At 25.8% G+C, this 21,196-nt stretch overlaps 4 protein-coding genes across 4 annotated transcripts; 3 read left to right on the forward strand and 1 right to left on the reverse strand.

Moving 5' to 3' along the window:
• Positions 1 to 1,523: 1,523 nt before the first annotated feature.
• On the forward strand, positions 1,524 to 2,270 carry OCT59_025936 (uncharacterized protein; the record flags this gene model as incomplete). Its single annotated transcript, XM_066142830.1, has 3 exons — positions 1,524 to 1,776; positions 1,937 to 2,079; positions 2,160 to 2,270. The coding sequence occupies 3 exons, from the start codon at positions 1,524 to 1,526 to the stop codon at positions 2,268 to 2,270; spliced, it is 507 nt and encodes a 168-aa protein (XP_065992407.1).
• Positions 2,271 to 4,574: 2,304 nt separating this feature from the next.
• On the forward strand, positions 4,575 to 6,114 carry OCT59_025937 (uncharacterized protein; the record flags this gene model as incomplete). Its single annotated transcript, XM_066142831.1, has 2 exons — positions 4,575 to 4,858; positions 4,959 to 6,114. Exons 1-2 carry the CDS (start codon positions 4,596 to 4,598, stop codon positions 6,112 to 6,114), a joined length of 1,419 nt encoding a protein of 472 aa, XP_065992408.1. The 5' UTR covers positions 4,575 to 4,595.
• Positions 6,115 to 10,511: 4,397 nt separating this feature from the next.
• On the reverse strand, positions 10,512 to 12,407 carry OCT59_025938 (uncharacterized protein; the record flags this gene model as incomplete). Its single annotated transcript, XM_066142832.1, has 7 exons — positions 10,512 to 10,585; positions 10,663 to 10,707; positions 10,781 to 10,828; positions 10,899 to 10,940; positions 11,014 to 11,241; positions 11,476 to 11,878; positions 11,943 to 12,407. The coding sequence occupies 7 exons, from the start codon at positions 12,405 to 12,407 to the stop codon at positions 10,512 to 10,514; spliced, it is 1,305 nt and encodes a 434-aa protein (XP_065992409.1).
• Positions 12,408 to 15,391: 2,984 nt separating this feature from the next.
• OCT59_025939 (uncharacterized protein) lies at positions 15,392 to 16,020 on the forward strand (the record flags this gene model as incomplete). Its single annotated transcript, XM_066142833.1, has 3 exons — positions 15,392 to 15,394; positions 15,474 to 15,720; positions 15,830 to 16,020. 3 exons carry the CDS (start codon positions 15,392 to 15,394, stop codon positions 16,018 to 16,020), a joined length of 441 nt encoding a protein of 146 aa, XP_065992410.1.
• Between the last annotated feature and the right edge of the window lie 5,176 nt (positions 16,021 to 21,196).

Below are 21,196 nucleotides of genomic sequence, written 5' to 3' on the forward strand. Positions count from 1 at the left end.
TGAATATATGTGTATATATATATTATTTTGAGGGAACATCCAATCAATTATATTACGCGTGACCAATTAAACAGGAAATTCTCGATCATCGATCAAATCATTTTTTGAACCTAATCAAAAAAAAAATTCCGATATATATTGAATTCTACTATAATCAGTTACTTTTTAAAAGAATAATTATATTTTACGTCAAAAGCCGTATGAATTTACGCCAATAACGTAAACAACGAGACATCACTTAAAATTTATTAAATCCGTTAAATTTCATTATTAAAGTTATTAAAATTTGTTAAAATTTATTAAATTTCGGTAATTCTTGAGAGTCAAATATGTAATTTTTTCTTATAAAGTTTCAATAGTTTATTTTCTGCTCAGTTGACTCGTGATTCAACGGATTAACGAATTAAATTTACTATAGCCCTATAACTATAACTTTTCTAAAATTATTAATAAATTCCAGGCAAATATGGCCAGAATACAGTTAAAGGGTTAACTTAATTATTTTTAAGTCTAATAATTAATTCATTATCGTGATTTACAGGGTTATTAAGTCCATAAGTCACGTTATAATGAATCAATGAGGAAAATTAGACTTAAAAATAATTAAGTCCGCCGAATTAATGTAAATCACGTTAATGAATTAAAATAATTAGGTCCACCGATCAATGCAACTTACAAATTATGGTATGATTTATAATAATCTTTGGCCCTTTTTTTCAAAAAAGAAATAAAGTATATAAACCCATCCTAAAATTACAAATTTGAAGATATTATGAACATTTTTTGTTCACAAAAAAAAAAGAAAAAGAAAAAATAATTTCTTGACTATTAACAACAATGACATTCACGTCAATAGTTTTAGAGATAAACTATCGATGTATTAATTCTCCTATATATATTAAGATATTATTACAAATATTTTACACGTAAATCTCGGATTCCTGGTCCATTTCCACTTCCAATAATTGGTAATTTACATCAAATAGGATTAAATCCAGAACAATATGCAAAGGATAATCATAAAATATATGGTGATATGTTTGAAGTTTGGGTTGGAGTAAAAGAACCGTTATTCTTTATCATCCTTCGTTACTCGATCAAGTTTATGTTACAAACTCACAAACTAAATTTTTTCCAAGAGGTGCAGTCAAACATGTTAAATTAAATGGATTACATCATAGAAGCGAGAAAAATTGTTATGCAATCAATAAGTTCTCACAGATTTCTTAAAGACTTCACCCAACTTGTACAATCATTATTTAATGAGAATGAAAGTTATTGAGACAAAAAAGAATATCAAATTGATTTTGTTGAATGGATGAAATGTTTCGCGACTAATATTATCTTATAAACTGTTACTCGCAAACCTTCTTATTGTCTTAATACGTACTTGTTCGGTGAAAATCAAGATGTTCCGATTAGACTTGAAGAAATCAAAAGATCCTTTAAATTTACTAAAGCCTCAGAAACATTTTTTTCGAACATGCTTTTTCAAGCTTTCATTCCTGAAATATTTAAAAATTATGTTCCAGGATATTACATTTGAACAAAAATACAAAGAGAACTCTGATTGGTTAAATCAAACTATGCTTGGCTTTATCAGTAAGAGAAGAAATGAGATTAATAATAATATACAAAGTGATGGAAAGATTTGTTCAAATTTGTTGGATATTTTATTGACATTAAACACTCCACTCGATCCTAACTATGATGGAAGCGAAGCTCCATTAACTTATCAAGAAGTTTGTTCCACCATTACGGAAGTTAGTGTAGGCGGTACAGATACGATAAGTTTTATATTTTAAATTATTAAAATATAATATTTTCATTTAAATAACTGATAATTTATTTAATACTATATTAGACTAGAAATATGATCTGTTACACAATCTGGTTATTAGCTAAACATCCTAAAGTTGTTACACATTTTCGAAAGGAAATAAGCGAAATTTTGGTGATGATATATCACGACAAATAAGTTATGAAGATTTGGAAAATTTTACATACCTTGACGCAATTATAAAAGAATCTGCACGAGTATACGCAGTTGTACCATTATCATCACATGTTTCAACACAAGTAAGTATTGTTGGAGGAAACCATTTGGAAGCTAATACAAATATCTTTGTTGAACATGAAATAAATTACCTGAATTTTAGGAAACCCCTGATGAATTCATTCCAGAAAGATTTTTAAATAATGAAATTGCTAAGAATGCTTTTATACCTTTTGGAGGTGGCGAGAATTTGCCCAGGAAAGAATATGTCTAATGTACAAAAAAAACCTTGTTAATTTTGTTGTTTAGAAAATATGATGTTGAATTGGTTGATAAAGTATCGGAAAAACCTAACTTTAAATATTCATTTTTTTATCAGTACATTGATATGAAAGTTGTTGTACGTCCTAGATGTTAACAAATTATGTGATATATTTTTAAACTGATGTTAAATTTTATTCTTTTTATTATATCCCGCCATACCTAAACATGTTAGAATCTGGTATGATGTTATTTTATACATTAATAAAATTTTGTTTTTTAAATAAATTTCTTTTACGTGATAAAATATATTTTGTTAAATTCATGAGTAATAAATTTTATTAACACGATAAAAATAGTTTTTGGACATGAAATATCATGGAATAAAACTATTTCTTAAAAAAATTAATTTATTTGACTTTACTGTAGATTACATATTAGGCCAAATTTACTTTATTGGCCGGAATTGATAATGTCACATTGTCACATGCAGCTATTTCTATTGGCTGCTGACACCGCCTTTAAAATAAATGATCCTGCGGTTAAATCATTGAAAATCACGTTTTAATGTAATGAACAAAAGTAGGTGATTGGGCTAGACATTCATAGAACGCTTTGAACTTATTAGTTTTATAATTTCAAAATTTGGCATTTCTTAATACAATGTATAGTTATTTATTGTTATTGTTTATAACAATAAATGTTCAGTCATAACTTCTGTTTCTAATTTCAAGTTATTATGAACGCCCTGTCAAGGACTAAGGCAACTTGTCATGTGTACATATTAAATCAATAAACGTATTTTTTTTAGAAATTCCATGAGGATATCCCAATGTGTAAAGAGATGATGGCAAATGACCGACCATTTGAATGACCTTTTGAATGACCTGTCATTTGTCATTTTTAAATCATTTATAAATTTAACCTTTTTAATCCTAATATAAAGTATGTAAAGTTTAAAAATAGTCAAAATTATGGATAAAAAAAATTAAGAAAAATTAAAAATGGCACAATAATTTTGGCAAGATCACATGACAATTTCTGGCTTTGCTATGAATCGATCACGAGATGAAATTAATACAATAAAATCCAAATGATGATACTAAAAGATCTCGAATAACTGTAATTATGCATTTTGTTTTTTATTTAATAAAAAAAAATCTTAAATAATCATTTATTATTAATTTTAAGAAAAAATTCTCATATTTAAATAAAAAAAAAGTAATCTGTTTTATTGTGCTTTTTTTAATTGTTTAGAATATTGAAAAAAAATCTTTCATAACGTTATATTGATCATTTTAGTATGATTTCTGACGAAAAAAGATCGAACAATTACAATTATGTCTTTTGTTTTTATTCAAATAAATAATACCTATCTTATATAAGAGTCGTAGTATTTTAAACAATTAGTAAGATGTAATATCCAATCTATAATAAATTTAGATGCTTGAGAAATTATAAATCATTAATAATTAAATAATAACATACCGTTCATCGTTTTGTTTGTTAATAATGTAAAATATATGTAAATGTCATTTAATTTGATTCTGATTCTTCTATTATATATTTTTCTTTTTTTTTTTAAAAAAAAAACGTTAACTTCTGGTAAAAGTAAAATAAATATTTATGAATTGTGCTTAAGTATAAAATACATAATATTTATAAATTTTTTAATATTAAGAATCAATTAAGTTTATTAAATTTTAACTACCGAATTTTGTTTTAATTAAAGTCACAACATAAAGATATTTAATTATAACAAAGTTATTAATTATTCCCTCCAAGTGTTATCACCAATTTACGTTAAATAGAGTGATAACAAAAATAAAAATAATTTACGATTAAAAAAGGTATTTGTATCACGTTAAAAATGATGAACAATTTTATTACAGGTGCGTTGGTATCTACTCACTCGGCTCTATAGTAAATCCTAATACTATTCAAGACACTTTAAGAAAGTTATCAATTAAATTGAAAAACTTTTTAACCCCTAAAAATCCTGAAAAAAACTTGCCTTCCTCCCTCTTCAATTTTGAGGGATATTTATAATGTGATTAAGCGTCAAATTTAACCATGGATCAACTTGTAACTTTCTTTGTCGGTAGATCAATTTGTCTAACCATCATCAAATTAAGATGCTAAAATAATACAATAAAAAAAAAAATATCAAAATAGCCAAATCTAATGAAGATCAAATCACTACAGTTACTGCGACTTCGTAACTGCACATCCAATCCATGTGATCAGATGATGGTCACAACTTCCAAATATAAAAATAAAGTTACGAATCAGACTGCTTATATTTTTTTTTTCTTTTGAAATACAAAATACGATTATAATGGATGATAATAAATTTTTACCAAAATTATCTCAAAACTTACTCGAAATTTTAGAAGATAATGAATATTATGATATTACTATCGAAGTTGGTAATGACCCTTACGTAAAAATATTTCGTGCTCATATGGTTATTCTAAATTATCGTTCTCCTTATTTACGAAGAATTTTGTCAACAAACTCTAATAAAAATAAGAATGATGGAATTTTAACACATATTAAATTACCAAATGTTTCACCTGAAATTTTTCAAATAATTTTAAGGTAAGATATAATTAAAAAATGCTAAAAAATTATAAATTTTTTTTTTTTATACAATGTATATATATAAAGATTTTTTATTTTACAATATTTTTATTTTTAGGTATATTTATGGTGGAAAATTTTCTTTAGAAGAATATGATAATTTAAAAATTATAAAGATTTTAATTGCAGCCAATGAACTTAGTCTTCAAGAATTAATAATTTACTTACAATCCTTTTTAATTGAAAACAAAAAGATTTGGTTGGAACAAAATTTTAATCTGATATATAAAATGAGTTTTGAAAATAATTCTTTCTTAAAATTACAAAATTTTTGTACAGAAATAATTTCTAAAGAACCAGAAAAAATTTTTAATTCAATTGATTTTGTTTCAATTTCAGAAAAATGTTTAATTTCTCTTATTAAACATAATAATATTCAAATGGATGATATTAAAGTTTGGGATCATGTACTCAAATGGGGTATTGCTCAAAGTTCTGAACTTTCTTCTGATCTTTCAAGTTATACAAAAGATGATTTTAATACTTTAAAGGATATTCTAAAACAATGTATTCCATTTATTAAATTTTATGATTTAACTTCTAAAGAATTTTTAGATAAAGTATATCCTTACAAAAAAATTATACCAAAAGAATTACGTGAAAATTTAATTGAATATTATTTGAATCATGATCATTCGCCAATAAGACAAAAGATAATTAAAGAAATTGGTTCAAAATGTATTGATTCAAAAATCATTACATATCAACATGCTGAATTAATCTCAAAATGGATCAATAAATCAGAAAATATTGACAAAACTTATGAATTTAAATTAATTCTTCGTGGGTCTCGTGATGGTTTTCTACCTAGTAAATTTCATGAAATCTGTGATAATAAACCTCATACTGTATCAATTATTAAAGTGAAAGATAGTAATGAAATATTAGGAGGATATAATCCAATTGTATGGAAATTTGCTAAGAAATATGATTATGGTTTTTATGATTATACTAAAGATAGTTTTATATTTTCTTTTAAAAATAAGGAGAATATGCAAAATTATATTTTAAGTAGGGCAAAACTTGGGATGTATTCTATATATAGTGATTTTGATTGTGGTCCAACATTTGGCGATAGCCTTGTTTTGCATGGAAACGATTTTTATAACAAGAGTTATTGTAAGACCCATGCTGGTTATGAAAAAATAATTAGAGAAACTGAAGATATATTTTCTGTAGAAGAATATGAGATATTTCAAATTACGAAAGAATAACCATTTATTCATAACTGATAGTACCATTTCAATAAAATTATTGCAGTATTATTTAGCATATATTTTACTTATTAGATAAGTTTGTTCTCTAATTTGTACATTTTTGGTAGAAAAAATCTTTATGTTCGTTCTAATTACAATTTAGTTTAATATTGTTTTAGATATTTAAGTAGCCAAGTAATTCTTACAAAACTCTTTATTATATGTATCCATTTCATTTTATATTAACGTTGTTTATTATTAGGACCGACATACTGTACATGTTAAAATTAACATGTTGATTATAGGGTAATCAAATCCACCGATATGAGTGGATATAATATTGTTACTTTAACGTTTTTTCTAAATTTGTCCATTAGTCCTGCAGTAAAAAGTTTTTGCGATTGTCGCTATCGTGTTATCTTCCGGAATACAAAATATAAATATTCTGTAATTACTTTGTCTATTTATTGACCATTTTGCTGCTATTCAACTATGATATTGGCTTATAGTGTAATATCTGTTATTGATAACTAAATATAATTACGGGCTCTAAGGAGCAGAAGAGAACGACAATTATAGTTCTAGGCAATAGATAACGAGTCCGGTAATGAAATCTCTGAAAAGAATTATGTGAACCCACGAGACCGTGATCCCAGATCACGGTTGCCTTATTTCATAGTAACAATCCAGGGTAGCTTCTACGGATATCGACTGCAGATATCGACAACAATTAACAAACTACGATACCGTGACCCATCATGAGAGTATCTCCTAAAACCTTCGGTCTTATGTATGGTAACAGCTGACGTATTTAGATTTTAGAATCACCTGATGTGATACAAAAATTTAGTAAACGGTTGTTATGACTTCTTCTGCGCAATATTACATACTGTGTCGATAGTAGTTGTGAAATTTCTTGTAAATTATAGTTGACACAAACAAATAATTCACTACCCTCCACCTTAAAATCCTTATTTATAATCCCATTTCTTGAAAAACAACTTTGATTAAGTTAGTTAAAGTGCGGTTCTTGTGTGGTTTGCGAGTTTATATTGTAGTATTCGTAAAAGAAAGTGTGATTTAAGGTGTGATTTTGAAAGTAAAACTGTAAATATAGTTTATTTTACAATAAAGGTTGCTGAAACTTGACAATATTATTTAAAAATACGTTAGTTTTTTAGTTTTACAAGAAAAAAACCTGGTTAGTAGACGAATATAGAATTATGGCACAGCCATTTTGTGCGTTCAATTTCATTTTTTTCAAAATATTTCGCGAAAAGTGTGTGGATTAGTGATCATTATGGCCAACAAAACGTTTTTGATATGAACATAAATATTATTGTAAAAATTCATGAAAAATGTTTTTGGGAACGAAGTTGAATAAACTTAAAAGGTAATTTAATCAATTAAATTTCTACAATTTTTATAAAAACTTTTCGTAATTCTAATTTAAATTATAATTATTTATTATTATTTTATTTCGCAAATATGAAAATTCTTACAAATATAATCATATCATAAGCATGATATGCTGGTCATTTTGGTGAACTGATGAATAATAGGAAAAACTGTGAAAATATTATCAGTGATAATATCATTAAAAAACCACACTGGACTAATTATTAGATCAAAAAAATATATATTACATTTTATTATGGAATCAATATATATCTACTAGCAATAGATAGGATAGTAAATGTAGTAAATAATCCGTTTATTCTGTTGCTGCGTCACGTTATTAACCCCATCCAGACTGGGCTTCTGCGTCCGCGTCACGTTTTAATTCAATTGGTGTTATATCTGCGTCAATAATGAATTTAACTATGAAATAAAAAAGAAAATTTTCTTTTAAAGTAAAGTGATGATTTATTTATCCACTACACCAAAAATAATAGTAAAGACGACAGTCAACAATAAGTATTTGAATTTCATTATTGATTTTATAATTTTTAATTCGTCTGCTTATTAATGTGTTTAAAGAAATTTTTAATTCGTTACTTATTAATGTGCTTAAAGAAATTTTCTCTCTTCTTTCTCAAAGTGTTTATATAAGAAATTTTTCTATAATAACACGTATTTCATGAATCAATGAAAGCAAAGGAAGTGTACAAGAGTATATTTGACACGTATTTCTATATTGCGCCATGTTCATGTTAAAATTTACAATTGAAGAGCAGAACACTTTAATTTAATATAAATGAGAAATACGAGATTTTGATGTTATAATTTATTTATAGCCACAATCATTTGTAAAACTGTTGTTTTATTAACGAGGGCGAAGTAAAAGCGCAAGAGTATTTTTGACACGTTTTCTACTGTACATCGTGCCACGTTAAAATTTACAATTGAAGAGCAGACACTTTAAGTTAATAATGAGAAAATGCGAGATTTTTATGTTAATAATCTATTTTTAACCACAATGAAGTTGAGGGCAAAGCAAAAGAGACGTATGAGAGTATTTTGCCACGCTTTCTTACATTGCGCCACAATCGGAATAAACAGTGCCACTTTGAATTAATAATGTGGAAATAGATAAGATTTATTTTTTTAAAAAAAAAGAATAAATAAATAAATATATATTTACTGTTCAAAACGGTAACTAGGATCAGGAAAGTATAACTCATTTCTTTTATCTGATTATTTACTCCACAGCCACATCAACGGAAAATGGCTCCATAATCATTAAAAATAAAAGGTTATTGACGAGGACGATAATGGTGCCTTTAGCATCAAGTTTGGAAAGCAATTGACGTTTAAGATTATCTTGTCATATATCGTAGGAAATTTCCATTAACTTTTAAAAAAATGATCAACCTGATGCATTAAAATAAATCACGTGTAAATGTAAATAACACTGGAACGGAGTGGAACGCATAAAATTAAATATTTTTTTTTCTTACCTGTTTTTAATGGTTCATAAGGAGTTTAAAAATAGACACAACGCCTCTCAAAAAATACTTTGACATACTCTTTGAATACCCATAAGCAGCGATGTACATTGGAAGATTAAAAGCTATTGGAATCTTTAATTCTTCCAATTCCAAGCCTTCCAACGTCTATTGGAAGATTGGAAGCACTTAATTCACGTGATATACAGTAGAATTAAAACCGAATAATTACTGTCATTTATTATTTATTTAAACTTTAGAAATATATTGTACATTTAAATGATTCATTCGATGTTAAGTAATTAGTAATAAACCTGAATAAAGTTCTAATTTCTAAATGTAAAATTAATAGATGCATGAAGTTTACTCATTAATAAAAGGCATAAAAACTTTGTCACTCAAGCATAGGAAACTTATAATTAGGTACACTCCATTTTGGATTCTTTTGTCTGCCCGCACGCGTTTAAACACCAATCATATTCTAGTATATCGTCAGTTATGTGACTTTGTTTGCATCACGTGTAAAAAAATAATCGATTAATTTTCTTAATTTAACGATGATCACGTGATTATAACGCTTCGTTACCTAGCTAGATAAATATGTAAATAGAATGAAATATACAAACAATTTTATTTAAAAAATTTTTATGGTTATACAAGATTATCTATTAAATTTATAATGGGAAATGACATTGGAAGTGTATCAGATCTTCTAATGGTCAATTCCAATAGTATAAAAATTTGATTGGAAATTTCCAACGCACATGACCTATTTGAAGATTGAAATTTTCCAATACTTCCAAATCTTCCAATAGGCCTTTGGGCTTTCTTATTTGATTATTAATTAATATCTTTTATTTATTATTTTTTTACTACAAGATTACTAACATAAATTTTAATTTTTTTATGATTTTAGGTTTAGCCAAATTCATGAGTTTTTTTGATTATTAATTATTAACATTAGTAATTTTATTCTTTTAATATTATTACCAATTTACTAATTTAAATTATATTTTATATCATCATGGCAGATTTTATGAAATACCACAAATTTGTCCGTCATGTCAAATTAAATAAATATTTGACAGTAATTTTAGTCACCAAATTTCTATTTAAGTCCCAAATTTATTAGTGAACAGTCAAAAATGAGCTCTAAAAATTTTTTTTGTACCCAAATCTTGCATCAAACCAATTTTCCCATTATCTAACCAATTTTTCTAGTGTTAAAGGCGCGTCATTATTTGATATTTTTTAGGAAAAAAAGCTTAATTTTTCTGTAAGTCAATTTTAATTCCCGAGACCGCAGCAGAATTTTTGCCAAATTTCATAAATCCGCCGCAATGTTAAGCTTGCTTTATTTAAATATCAATAAATTTATTTTCTATACATAATTTATATAATGTTCAACTAAATTAATATATATATATATAACTAATATTATTAAAAAAATAAGTGTAAATATTGGACTCTAATAAATTTAAAAGAAATTAGGTTATTAAGAACATAGTTTTTAAAAATATAATATTTTTACTTACTTTCGTCAATGATATATTGTTCAGAATTTATATCTATATCCAATTCAAATTCTTGCGTAATATAATCTAAATAAATGAAAACGAAAAATAATTAAATTAAAGCATAAATTATATTTATTGAAAATACGTAAGATATTTTTTACCATTATTTTCATTTTCGATTAATTTAATCTTTTTAATAATTTTATCTGGAAATATTTTATTATTTAATTGGTAAATATTGAATGACGTTTATATATAAAATTTTGACTTTTATCATACCTTCATTAAAACTGTTTTCAATTTGATTGTTATCAAACTTTCTTTTATCTTAAAGAATAAACTTATTAATATTACTTAGAATTATATTAGTTAATAACTTTAAACGAATAATAATTACCATTAAATGTTATATCATTTTTTTGATGACAATGAAATAAATCTAAATAATAATGAAGTAGAGTATTAATTATTATTGTTTTTAATTAAAGCGAAATATTTAATACTATATTTACCAACTCCTGCAGTTATAGACTCGCTTCTTAAACTTCTTGTAGACATTGTAAACATTGCAGATTGAATTATACCACTCAAAAATCTACTCCTATAAATAGCCCCTGGATTATTTGTTGTTACAGGCCCAATTTCTGATGATTTTATAATTTTAGTAGTTCTACTTTCATTTAGCCACATTTTATCAATTCTATTATATATATCAGTAGCTTCTGGTCTTTTATTAGGATCTGAATTCCAGCATTCTTTCATTAATTCAATATATCCTTCGGGCGCATTTGTAACAATTGGTGGTCTTAAACCATCACATATTTCTATTATAAGTTCTGCATCATGACTTCTATTCCAAAAAGGTCTTCTACCTGTCATAAATTCCCACATAATCATTCCAAAACTATATATGTCTGATTCTTTGGTATATTTTTGTCCTTTAAAAATCTCTGGTGCCATATAAGGAATTATACCATAATTCTCATTGTTATTATCATCATCTGTAAATTCAGTTGCAGATTTACTTAAGCCCAAATCACCTAAGTATGCGGTTTCATATCCGTCACAAAAGATATTTCCACTATGAAAATCTCTATGTAAAATATTTACACTATGTACATTAGCAAGTCCATTTATTATTTCTTTTAACCTCTTTAACTTAATATGCCATTCAATACTATAGAAATCATTAGTTAAGTAGTTTACCAAATCACCTAAATTATAATATGGCATAATAATCATGATATCTTTGGTAACGGGTTCTTGAGTAATACCAAAATATTTACTAATATAATTGTTTATTTCATTATAATTTTTATTTTTAACATTATACTTCCTCTTTTTCCAATTTAAAGAAAATTCATGAAATATCTTGAGCTAAATAATAAAAAGTTTATTAATTACTTAATTCAAAGTTAGGTTAATAAATAATTGTAATCACCTCATTTAACGCCTTAGATGTGATTTCTTTAGAATTATTTAGCTTTTTAAGAACGACTTCATAATTTTTATTATATTCGGGTTTATAAAAACTTTGATTTTTCTTAATCCATTTATTTATTACTGGTCCATCAATCCAAATAGCCTTATAAATTTCACTAAAACCTCCCCTAGCAATAAATTTTACATCTTTGAATTGGTTATAAGGCACGAACACCATTTTCCCAGCTAATTTACTACTACTAGTTAGTGTATGCATGATAAAATCATCAATAACTTTGTTTCCACTTGGTATAAATGCTAATTTCGCTTTATAACAAACGCCGCAAATATGATGATTTTCTTCTAAAAGTTCTCTTCTTTGATTACATTCGCTGCATAATATCTTCGTTTTACGTTTACGATTGTGTTTAATTGTGGTTTGTGTTGGCATGCCTAAAGATGTGTTGTCTGATAATTGATCCATCATTAATTTTTTTTTAAAAAAAAAATAATTTAGCTCTTTTGCTTGAGACAAAAAAGCCTAAATATATATGTTTTCTTTTAAGCAAGGAGTTTTTAATCCGAACTCAGAAAATTCCATAGTAATATAATATCCGTAGAAGTTTCTATTATAAGAATCGTGCCAAGAAATTCTAAATAATCAATCTAGAACTATAATATGTAAAAGATTTTTCGAATAGACTTTTAACAAAACTCCAACAAAGAATTCTATAGAAGTGTCACATGCTGTGAAACAAGCAAAGAATTGATTAACATTCTTATTACTTAAAAAGTCAAAACAGTTATGTATGTATGGCGTACGTATGATAATTTTCGTAGTAGAACTTAAAAATAATACAAAGTGAAAAGATAGTCAACAAATCATCGTAGTCATTGCATATAACTTCCAAAATAAGTAAGATATTGACCAGAACAATATTAAAATTTGTAAATTTTAATACCGCAAAGATAAATTTCACGCAAAAGTAATATTAAAATCCGCACACGTTTAAACACCCAATAACTGATAATCGATTTATTTCTTAATGATGATCATGTGATTATAACGCTTCGTTACCTAGTTTTAGATAAATATGATGAAATGTACAAACAATTTGATTTAAAAATTTTTTTATAGTTATACAAAGATTATCTATTAGATTTTATAATGGAAAATGGTATTGGAAACATTGGAAGTGTATCAGATCAATTCCAATAGCACAAAAATTTGATTGGGAACTTCCAACGCACATAACGCACATGACCTATTGGAAGATTTCAATCTTCCAATACTTCCAAATTTTCCAATAGGCCTTTGGATTTCTTATTTGATTATTAATTAATATCTTTCATTTATTATTTTTTTTTTACTACAAGATTACTAACATAAATTTTAATTTTTTTTATGATTTTAGGTTTAGCCCTACTATTATTACTATTACAGAAAATTCAATAACAGGTGGGTTTTTTGATTATTAATTATTAACATTAGTAATTTTATTCTTTTAATATTATTACCAATTTACTAATTTAAATTATATTTTATATTTTTATGATTTTAGGTTTGGCCTATAGTTTATGGGTGAACGGATCAGCAGCAAATTCAATAACAAGTGGGGTGTTTTTTTTATTATTAATTATTAAATATTAGCATTTTTTTTATTCCTTTTAAATTATTATTCTTACCAATTTATTAAATTAAATTAAATCTATTTTTTTATAGTTTGGTTCGGTCTTACAACTTTATTTTAGGATGTGCTACTACAGCAGGTTCGATAATGTCATTGCTTAATTATTAATTAATATTTTCTGTTTATTTTTTCATTATCTGTTGTTAATTTATTAATGAATTTTTCTAACTATCACCGGGGTGATGATCACCGGTGACTGAAATTATGACAATCGACCAGCATTAAAAAATATAGTGCCGGTAAAAATTGATAATTCTGGCCAACGGTGATGATCACCCCTGGTGATTTGAAGTAAAAACCTTTATTGAATATTATATATATTAATATAACATTTTTAATTGCATAAATCATTCTATAAGTTTTTTTTTTAGTAAAACCAATAAATTCATGAATAAATTTAATTTTTTCTTTAATAAAATAACATTTAAAAAATAATATCATGATATCACCAAAAACCAACTTCGGGCTCATCACGCACGCCTACCAGATTCACAAGTCGATACATCCGCACATGGACTTCAATCACATTATGTCCCGTTATGGGTTGTTTTAGTAGTCATACTTATATAATTGTCTCAAATTGATTTTTCCTTTTTTAATATATCTTTCTAATGGACAACTTATCTTATAGTATCTTCAAATAAAATTATGTACGATGTAATTCTTTAATATATAACTAGAGTAATTGAAACAATGTGTTTCTATATGACAATTGTTTTACCGTCGAGTTTATTTTAGGTTAAGCCTAAAATTGATTATCGTACCATCATCATAATTAGTAATCACATTTATATTATATTATATTACCTATATGTTTATTATATCACATTATTACAAATAAATATTATTTAATTATCTAATTACATATTATTAATTATTATTACTCTTCCTACTCTTCCTAGGTCGAAGTCCCGGGTAGTTTTCTTTTTTAATTCCAGTAAGGGTCCGCTCCAGGGATTTTTATCGTTGGCTTGGACGAAGTTTATAATGGTTTCCAATATTAGAATAGTGATGTGATTTTCATTGTATTTCTCCTTACTCTACATAAAATAAATAAATAAATTATTATTACTCATATTACTCATTACGTTTAGTTCCGATCTTTTTTTTCATCGGGTGTTGGATGTTTCCATTACTCTTGTACACGAAAAATATATAATAAAAAAATACCTCGCACAGAGCAACAAAAATCGATTTTTTTATTGCTCTTTACTCTACATTTCTTCCAATAAACTCTATATATATTACTAATACCCAAATTTTTTTAAAAACATATCCCCCAAGGGTATCCGGTGGTAAAGGTGGCAAAGGTTTCTTCTTGTTTCTTTTTTTTATTTCAACGTAACCAATTCTTTTCGCGCCGTTTGAATTCGCACGTTCTGACCTATTTCCATAACGAAGGATGCAGAGTTGAGGCGTTTAAATTTGTCTTTCTGGCTATCCATGGTAAACACAAAATGAAGTCAAATTCAATACAAGATTTCCAACAAAAGGAATTTCTAAAATACGTCGTCCTGAAATTATCGCAAACTTTATATATAAAGTTGTAGAACTTGCTACCTATACTTCTGCTTTTGCAACTGATGCTATAAATATATTAACCGGAAATACATTAAATACTGGTCATTCAACGAGACAAAATTATGGTTACAATGATATCGATTATAATGATGAAAATGTTTATGATCATAAGAAAAAAGATGTTTCTACTTGGGGTGAAAATGTAGAAACTATTGAAGATGAAGAACTTCCTCCACTTTACGATAATTCTTGATCTATGGTATGTTCTTTATTATTGTTTCATTTTTAGTATCGTTCGTAACTAAATAATAAATATCAACACTTTACTTTATTTAAAGCCATCATCAACAACAACTACATTTGCAACTACCAATACAACCCCAACTGAAAGTAGTCAAACTTCACCCTCACAACAAAATTATCCAACTACCAAGACTGAAACTAAACCTTCACTTATAATTTCTACATCACCTTCACAACAAGATTATCCAACTACTCAAACTTCTCAAAAAATTGTTTCAACACCAACACATTTACCAACAAATTCAACTTCACGACGAAGGCAATTCCATGTTCGTCATGGCCGTAGATTTATACGTTGCAAATCATCATCTGTTGATATCCGATACTCATTCTGATAGTAATAAAGATATTATCTTTAAAAGCCTTAATTGTAAAATATCTGTTATGATAGCCGAAGCTGAAGCTGCTTTAAATAGTAAGGTTGAAGTTACAGTTGAAATGATACTTGTCGAGGAAAAAGAACGCGAAGAACAAATTATGAAAGAATTTGGAATTCAAACTCCAATTAGTAGGCGAGCTCGTACAAATTTTAATGTTCACAATTACAATTACAATAATTACAATAAAATCACAATAATATAAAACTCTCTCCACCGATTTTTTAAACCAAAATTTTTACGAAAGATAAAAACAATTTTTATTATAAAACTATACAAAAATATGTCAAAAGTTACAGTTTTAATGCCAAAGAGAAGATTAACAACTTTATGGAGAAGTTTTTTGACGAGTTTGAAGATGTAGAGGAAAAATACATAACCAAGATGGAATGCCAAAGTTAGACAACTACCTAAAATTCAAAGGAGATGCCTTAGGACCAAACGCTCATAACAAACCAGGAAATATACCGGTATGACTTTTTACACAAGAGATGAAACATCCAGTAATAACGTACTATACAACAATTTTCCTAATAAAATGGAGTGGCGAGGTCTTCAAGAAAATTATCACAAATATTCTTCGAGGAAATTTTTCCATGATTTGCGCAGCCAACAAAATAAGATAGAAATGCTAGAACGAATAATATCGGTTAAAGATGATGAAATTAAAAAATACAAAGAAATGATTATAAATTTGAAAATCGTAAAAGGGAGTTAGAAGTTGATGTAACGGTTAAAGAACGAATAAGATTAGAGAAAGAAGAAAAAATTATTCAGGGTAAGTTAAAGAGCTAAAGCAGAAGAAGGATCAAGATACGATTTCACCAACTCAAAAAGGTAAAGATGAATCGAGTCAAACAAGGCGTAAAAGTCAGAAAATTTCGAATACACAAAGTTACCCTAAATTGGGGTGTTGGACATCTCACGTGACTCATTATTATATGATACTAATGATAGATTCTTTTTCATGCTGTTTGAATTTATTAAAGGCAGAGGTGTTAGTTACAGATAAAGGAAATATTTAAATTTTTAAGGTTTTTTTTATTAAACGTTCATTCCTTTTTTTTATTTCCATGTTCATATATGATTTCGGTGTAAATTTATGTATTTTTTTTTGGTATCCAATTTTCATTTACGTTGAACCCATTAAGCGCATAATATTTATCCCAAAGTTTCAAATAGTTTATATTTTACAATAATTTTTTCACATAATTTTTTACTTCTGTTAAAATTTTATATCATAAATAGTATTTTTGCCTACTCAGCAAATTTAATTAGTATGACAAAGATATAATCATATTTTAATGTATAGATTGATGGGTATATTAAAGTAAGTGTACAATATTGTTGGCCACCTAGCCATTCTGTTGCTTCTTCAATTGGTTCAAAAATTTTAATAATAATAAAATGTTTACCAAATTATTTATTATTTTGAATTTACTGAATAATTTAATTATTTCTAATATAAAGGTTAAAATTTCAATGTGAAGCAAGAATATTTTCATTATTATTGAAACTTTTTTTTTGACAAATGGTCTTTGGAAATGGCGCATGGGATCATCGATTATTTCCTAATTTATTTTACATCAGGATCATCTTTATTTATTTAGTCAACGGAATTCCTATAATCTTAAAAGTTCCTAAAAATTAAAATGTCAATAACTTTTCAAACTTGATGCAAGAGGCACCATTTAATATAGAAATTAATACTATTATTGTCCTCATCAAAGTACTTTTGACAAATTACGTGATGATATCCAATAACCTTTTATTTGTTTTTAATGATTATGGAGTTGATGTGGCTGTGAAGTGAATAATCAGATAAAAGAAATGAATTATACTTTCCTGATCTTAGTTACCATTTGAACAATATAGATATATTTATTTTTTTAAAAAAAATAGATTTCCACATTATTAATTCAAAGTGGCACTGTTCGTCCTGATTGTGGCACAATGTAAAAAAAAAAAAACGTGGAAAAATACTCTCATACATCTCTTTTGCTTCACCCACCCTTGTTAACAATTTATAGATAATTGTGGCTAAAAATAATCATTGATATCTCTTAAATTGCAAATTTAACATGGTCGAAATACGTGTTATTATAGAAAAATTTTCTTATATAAACACTTTGGGAAAGAGGAGAAAAAATTTCTTTAAATACATTAATATACAACGAATTAAAAATTATATAACATACACAAAATTAATAATGAATTTCATATACTTATTGCTAAATTTCGTCTTCGCTATTGTTTTAATTTTTTTTTTTTTTTTTTTTAACGAAGTCGACTTTATTTAGAAATAAGAAAAATTACAAAAAAGGAAAAGATCTACATTATATAACATTTAGTAAAGAACACGATCGAACTAATACTATAATATTATTAGGGACTTAAGATTTTATGTTCAAAAGAACTATCTACCATCCTGCTCACCCAAATAGGTTCACTAAACTATCCGCATAACTACTACTATTCGTATGGACTTCGGTAATGTTATATAAAAACTCACCACAACTCCTTTAATTACTACTACAACATCAAAGATAATAAAAATAATACTACGAAACACTACCGTAATCAACAATATTATAGTAATCTATTGTATTACCCCCAAAATAAATATGACTTTGAAGACTTTGTAGATTAAAGTATTTCTTATTTTTTGATTTACGCGTTTTGTCAATAAACTGCTCTTTACCAAAATGTTGTTTTTTAACATTTTTATCAATTCCCAAACCTCTATCAATTTCATTAAGTTTATTACACCTCACTTTCCAAAAAATCATAGATTTATCCAAAATTTCATTCCTAAAATTATATGACAAAATTTCAACTTTTGATTTCGTAGATAATAATTGTTTAAAAAAATTAATTAACGAACAAGGAAAGAAACCTTTAATTAAATCTATGAAAGTTATGTGATCCTCTGATACTTCAAGTTTCCAAATATCATTGAGATTTTTAATATGTTCAAGAGTAATATGATTAATAGGATCTAAAATTTTATTAATTTCTAAAAGAAGCCAATTTTGTACTCCTGAAATTAAATCATCCATATCCTCTCGTCTTTCTTCACAAAACCAGATATGATTGAAATCTTCTTCATCCTCTTCACACATAGGACAAAACCTTTCTTTATATAATGAAAATAAAGTTCTTTTAATTTGTTCAATGCAAGGAAGTTCTTCAATCATCAACTGAATTTTGCGTCTTCTAATTTTTGATTCTTTGAAATCAGTGTATAATTTTTGTTTTTCTCCCAAAAAATTATTAAAAAAAATTGACCAATCTATTTCACATTTTCTATACTTATCATTTCTATTTAAATTTAAAAACCTTTCCAAATTTTTCGTATTGGTTGTTAATGTAATTAACTTTCTTAAAGATTTTTCTATAACTATGCCATTCCATTTGGGAATCCAAGGAAGATCATAAAAATTATTATAATTTAAATTAATTCCTAAATTTTGATCATTATGTGCCAAAGAAACAATATTGTCGACATAATTATTTAAAGAATCATCTGTATGAGCATTAACTTTAAATATATTAACAGATAAATTATTTTCTTTAATAATATCCATAATTATTTTCCAAAGAATGTTGTTATTACTAATTTTAAAAATTTGTCTAGTAACTAAAGTAAAATTATAAAATTTAAATTTTTCAAAATTACTAATAACGCTAGCACTATCTGTATAAACTGTTAAATTACTATTAGAAGGTGCTATTAGCAAAGTAATTAATAAAGCAAAAATTTCTGCACGTGTTGATGAAATCCAATTATTATAAGATGATATTAATTCCAAAATTTTTTGCAAGGACAAATTATAAAAAGTTGTTCCAAAAGTAGCTGATACATATTCTTTGGTAATATCTTTAATTGAACCATCTGTATAGCAAACAAAATCTTTAATGTTTGAATCATATAAAATTTTTCTTGAATCAAATAATTTCTGTTTATCTAATGATAAATCTATATATTTTTCAATAATATCTAAACTATTTTCATCAAAACGTAATTGATAATTATCATATGAAGAGTAATATAAAGGGTTTCGTTTAAAAAATTGATCATATCTTATAATATTTTCCATATAATTATGTTGTGCTTCCTTTAGAAGATATGCCTTATATCCCTTCCATTTAATAAGTCTTTTATATCTCACTTCATATATTTCAGTTTTCATTGATTCTATTATACATTTACCCTCTATTTGACCAATATTATATTCACAACCATTACATACTTTAATAAACAAATTAATTTCACTTGTGTCTGATATTCTTTTAAAATGTTCAAAAATATATGTAAAGGGCTTTTCTTCAATTATTTTTCCATAAATATTTTCAAAATGAAACATATTAAAAGATGTTATAATATTATTAATATGAATATTAATTGGTAAAAATTCATAACCACCCAAATTTGTGACTACATTATTATCTATATATTCCTCTTTAACATTATAATTTTTTCCATTAGTTGTAACTAAAGACTGAATTTTTTTATATATATTTGGCGTATTAACTACATTACTATTTCTATTATTACTAAGAGCAAATATCTTATTTTTTATATTCCACCATGTCAGAAGAGTTTTGTTATCAGGAGATAAAAATTGGTCCAAAAAGTATAAATTATTCATACGTAAAATTTTTATATTTTTCAAAAAACTTTCAGTTCCAACAATTTCCATAATATGACGACCCCTTCCTAATACAGTACTATTTTTCCCAATATTGTGTTTATTAAATTCTATACTAAAATTATAACTTTTCATTAATAATAAATTATTAATAATAAAATTATTTCGCAAATGTTGACCCATAAAGATTAAATCTTTATTAGAAAAAGGAAAATTAATTAAAGGATTGAAAGGTAAAAGTAGTTTATTTTGAATATCTACTAAACGAATCTCCATTATTTTTCCTAGAATTCCTTGATCATTAATTTGAATTATAAAATTATTAACCTTAGCTTGCAATTGATTATCAAAAATTGAACGAATATTATATAATAAATTAAATTCCATAATTATATTTGGTGCAGTTGAAGCTAACTTTAATTTATTTTTAAAATTTTTTCTATAAGGAACCATGATTTTTTCACAATCTTTTTCTGATAGTATTATCGTTTGTGTCCTATATTTGATACGTGGTAATATTACAGCATTAAAAATATAGGAACTAATTTTATCTGTTATGCATTTGTTCTTCAGCAGGTTATTACTTAAATTTTTAACTTCATCAAAGGCTTGTTGTTTGATAAAATTGTTATCATTATATATATTGAACCAAACACCCAAGATTCTAAGACTTTCTGTTTTTCCTTTAGGTTTGATTTTGATTTTCTGATTGCCAAATTCTAACTCTAT

Source organism: Rhizophagus irregularis, chromosome 6 (assembly GCF_026210795.1).
Source record: "Rhizophagus irregularis chromosome 6, complete sequence".
Lineage (NCBI taxonomy): Eukaryota > Fungi > Glomeromycota > Glomeromycetes > Glomerales > Glomeraceae > Rhizophagus > Rhizophagus irregularis.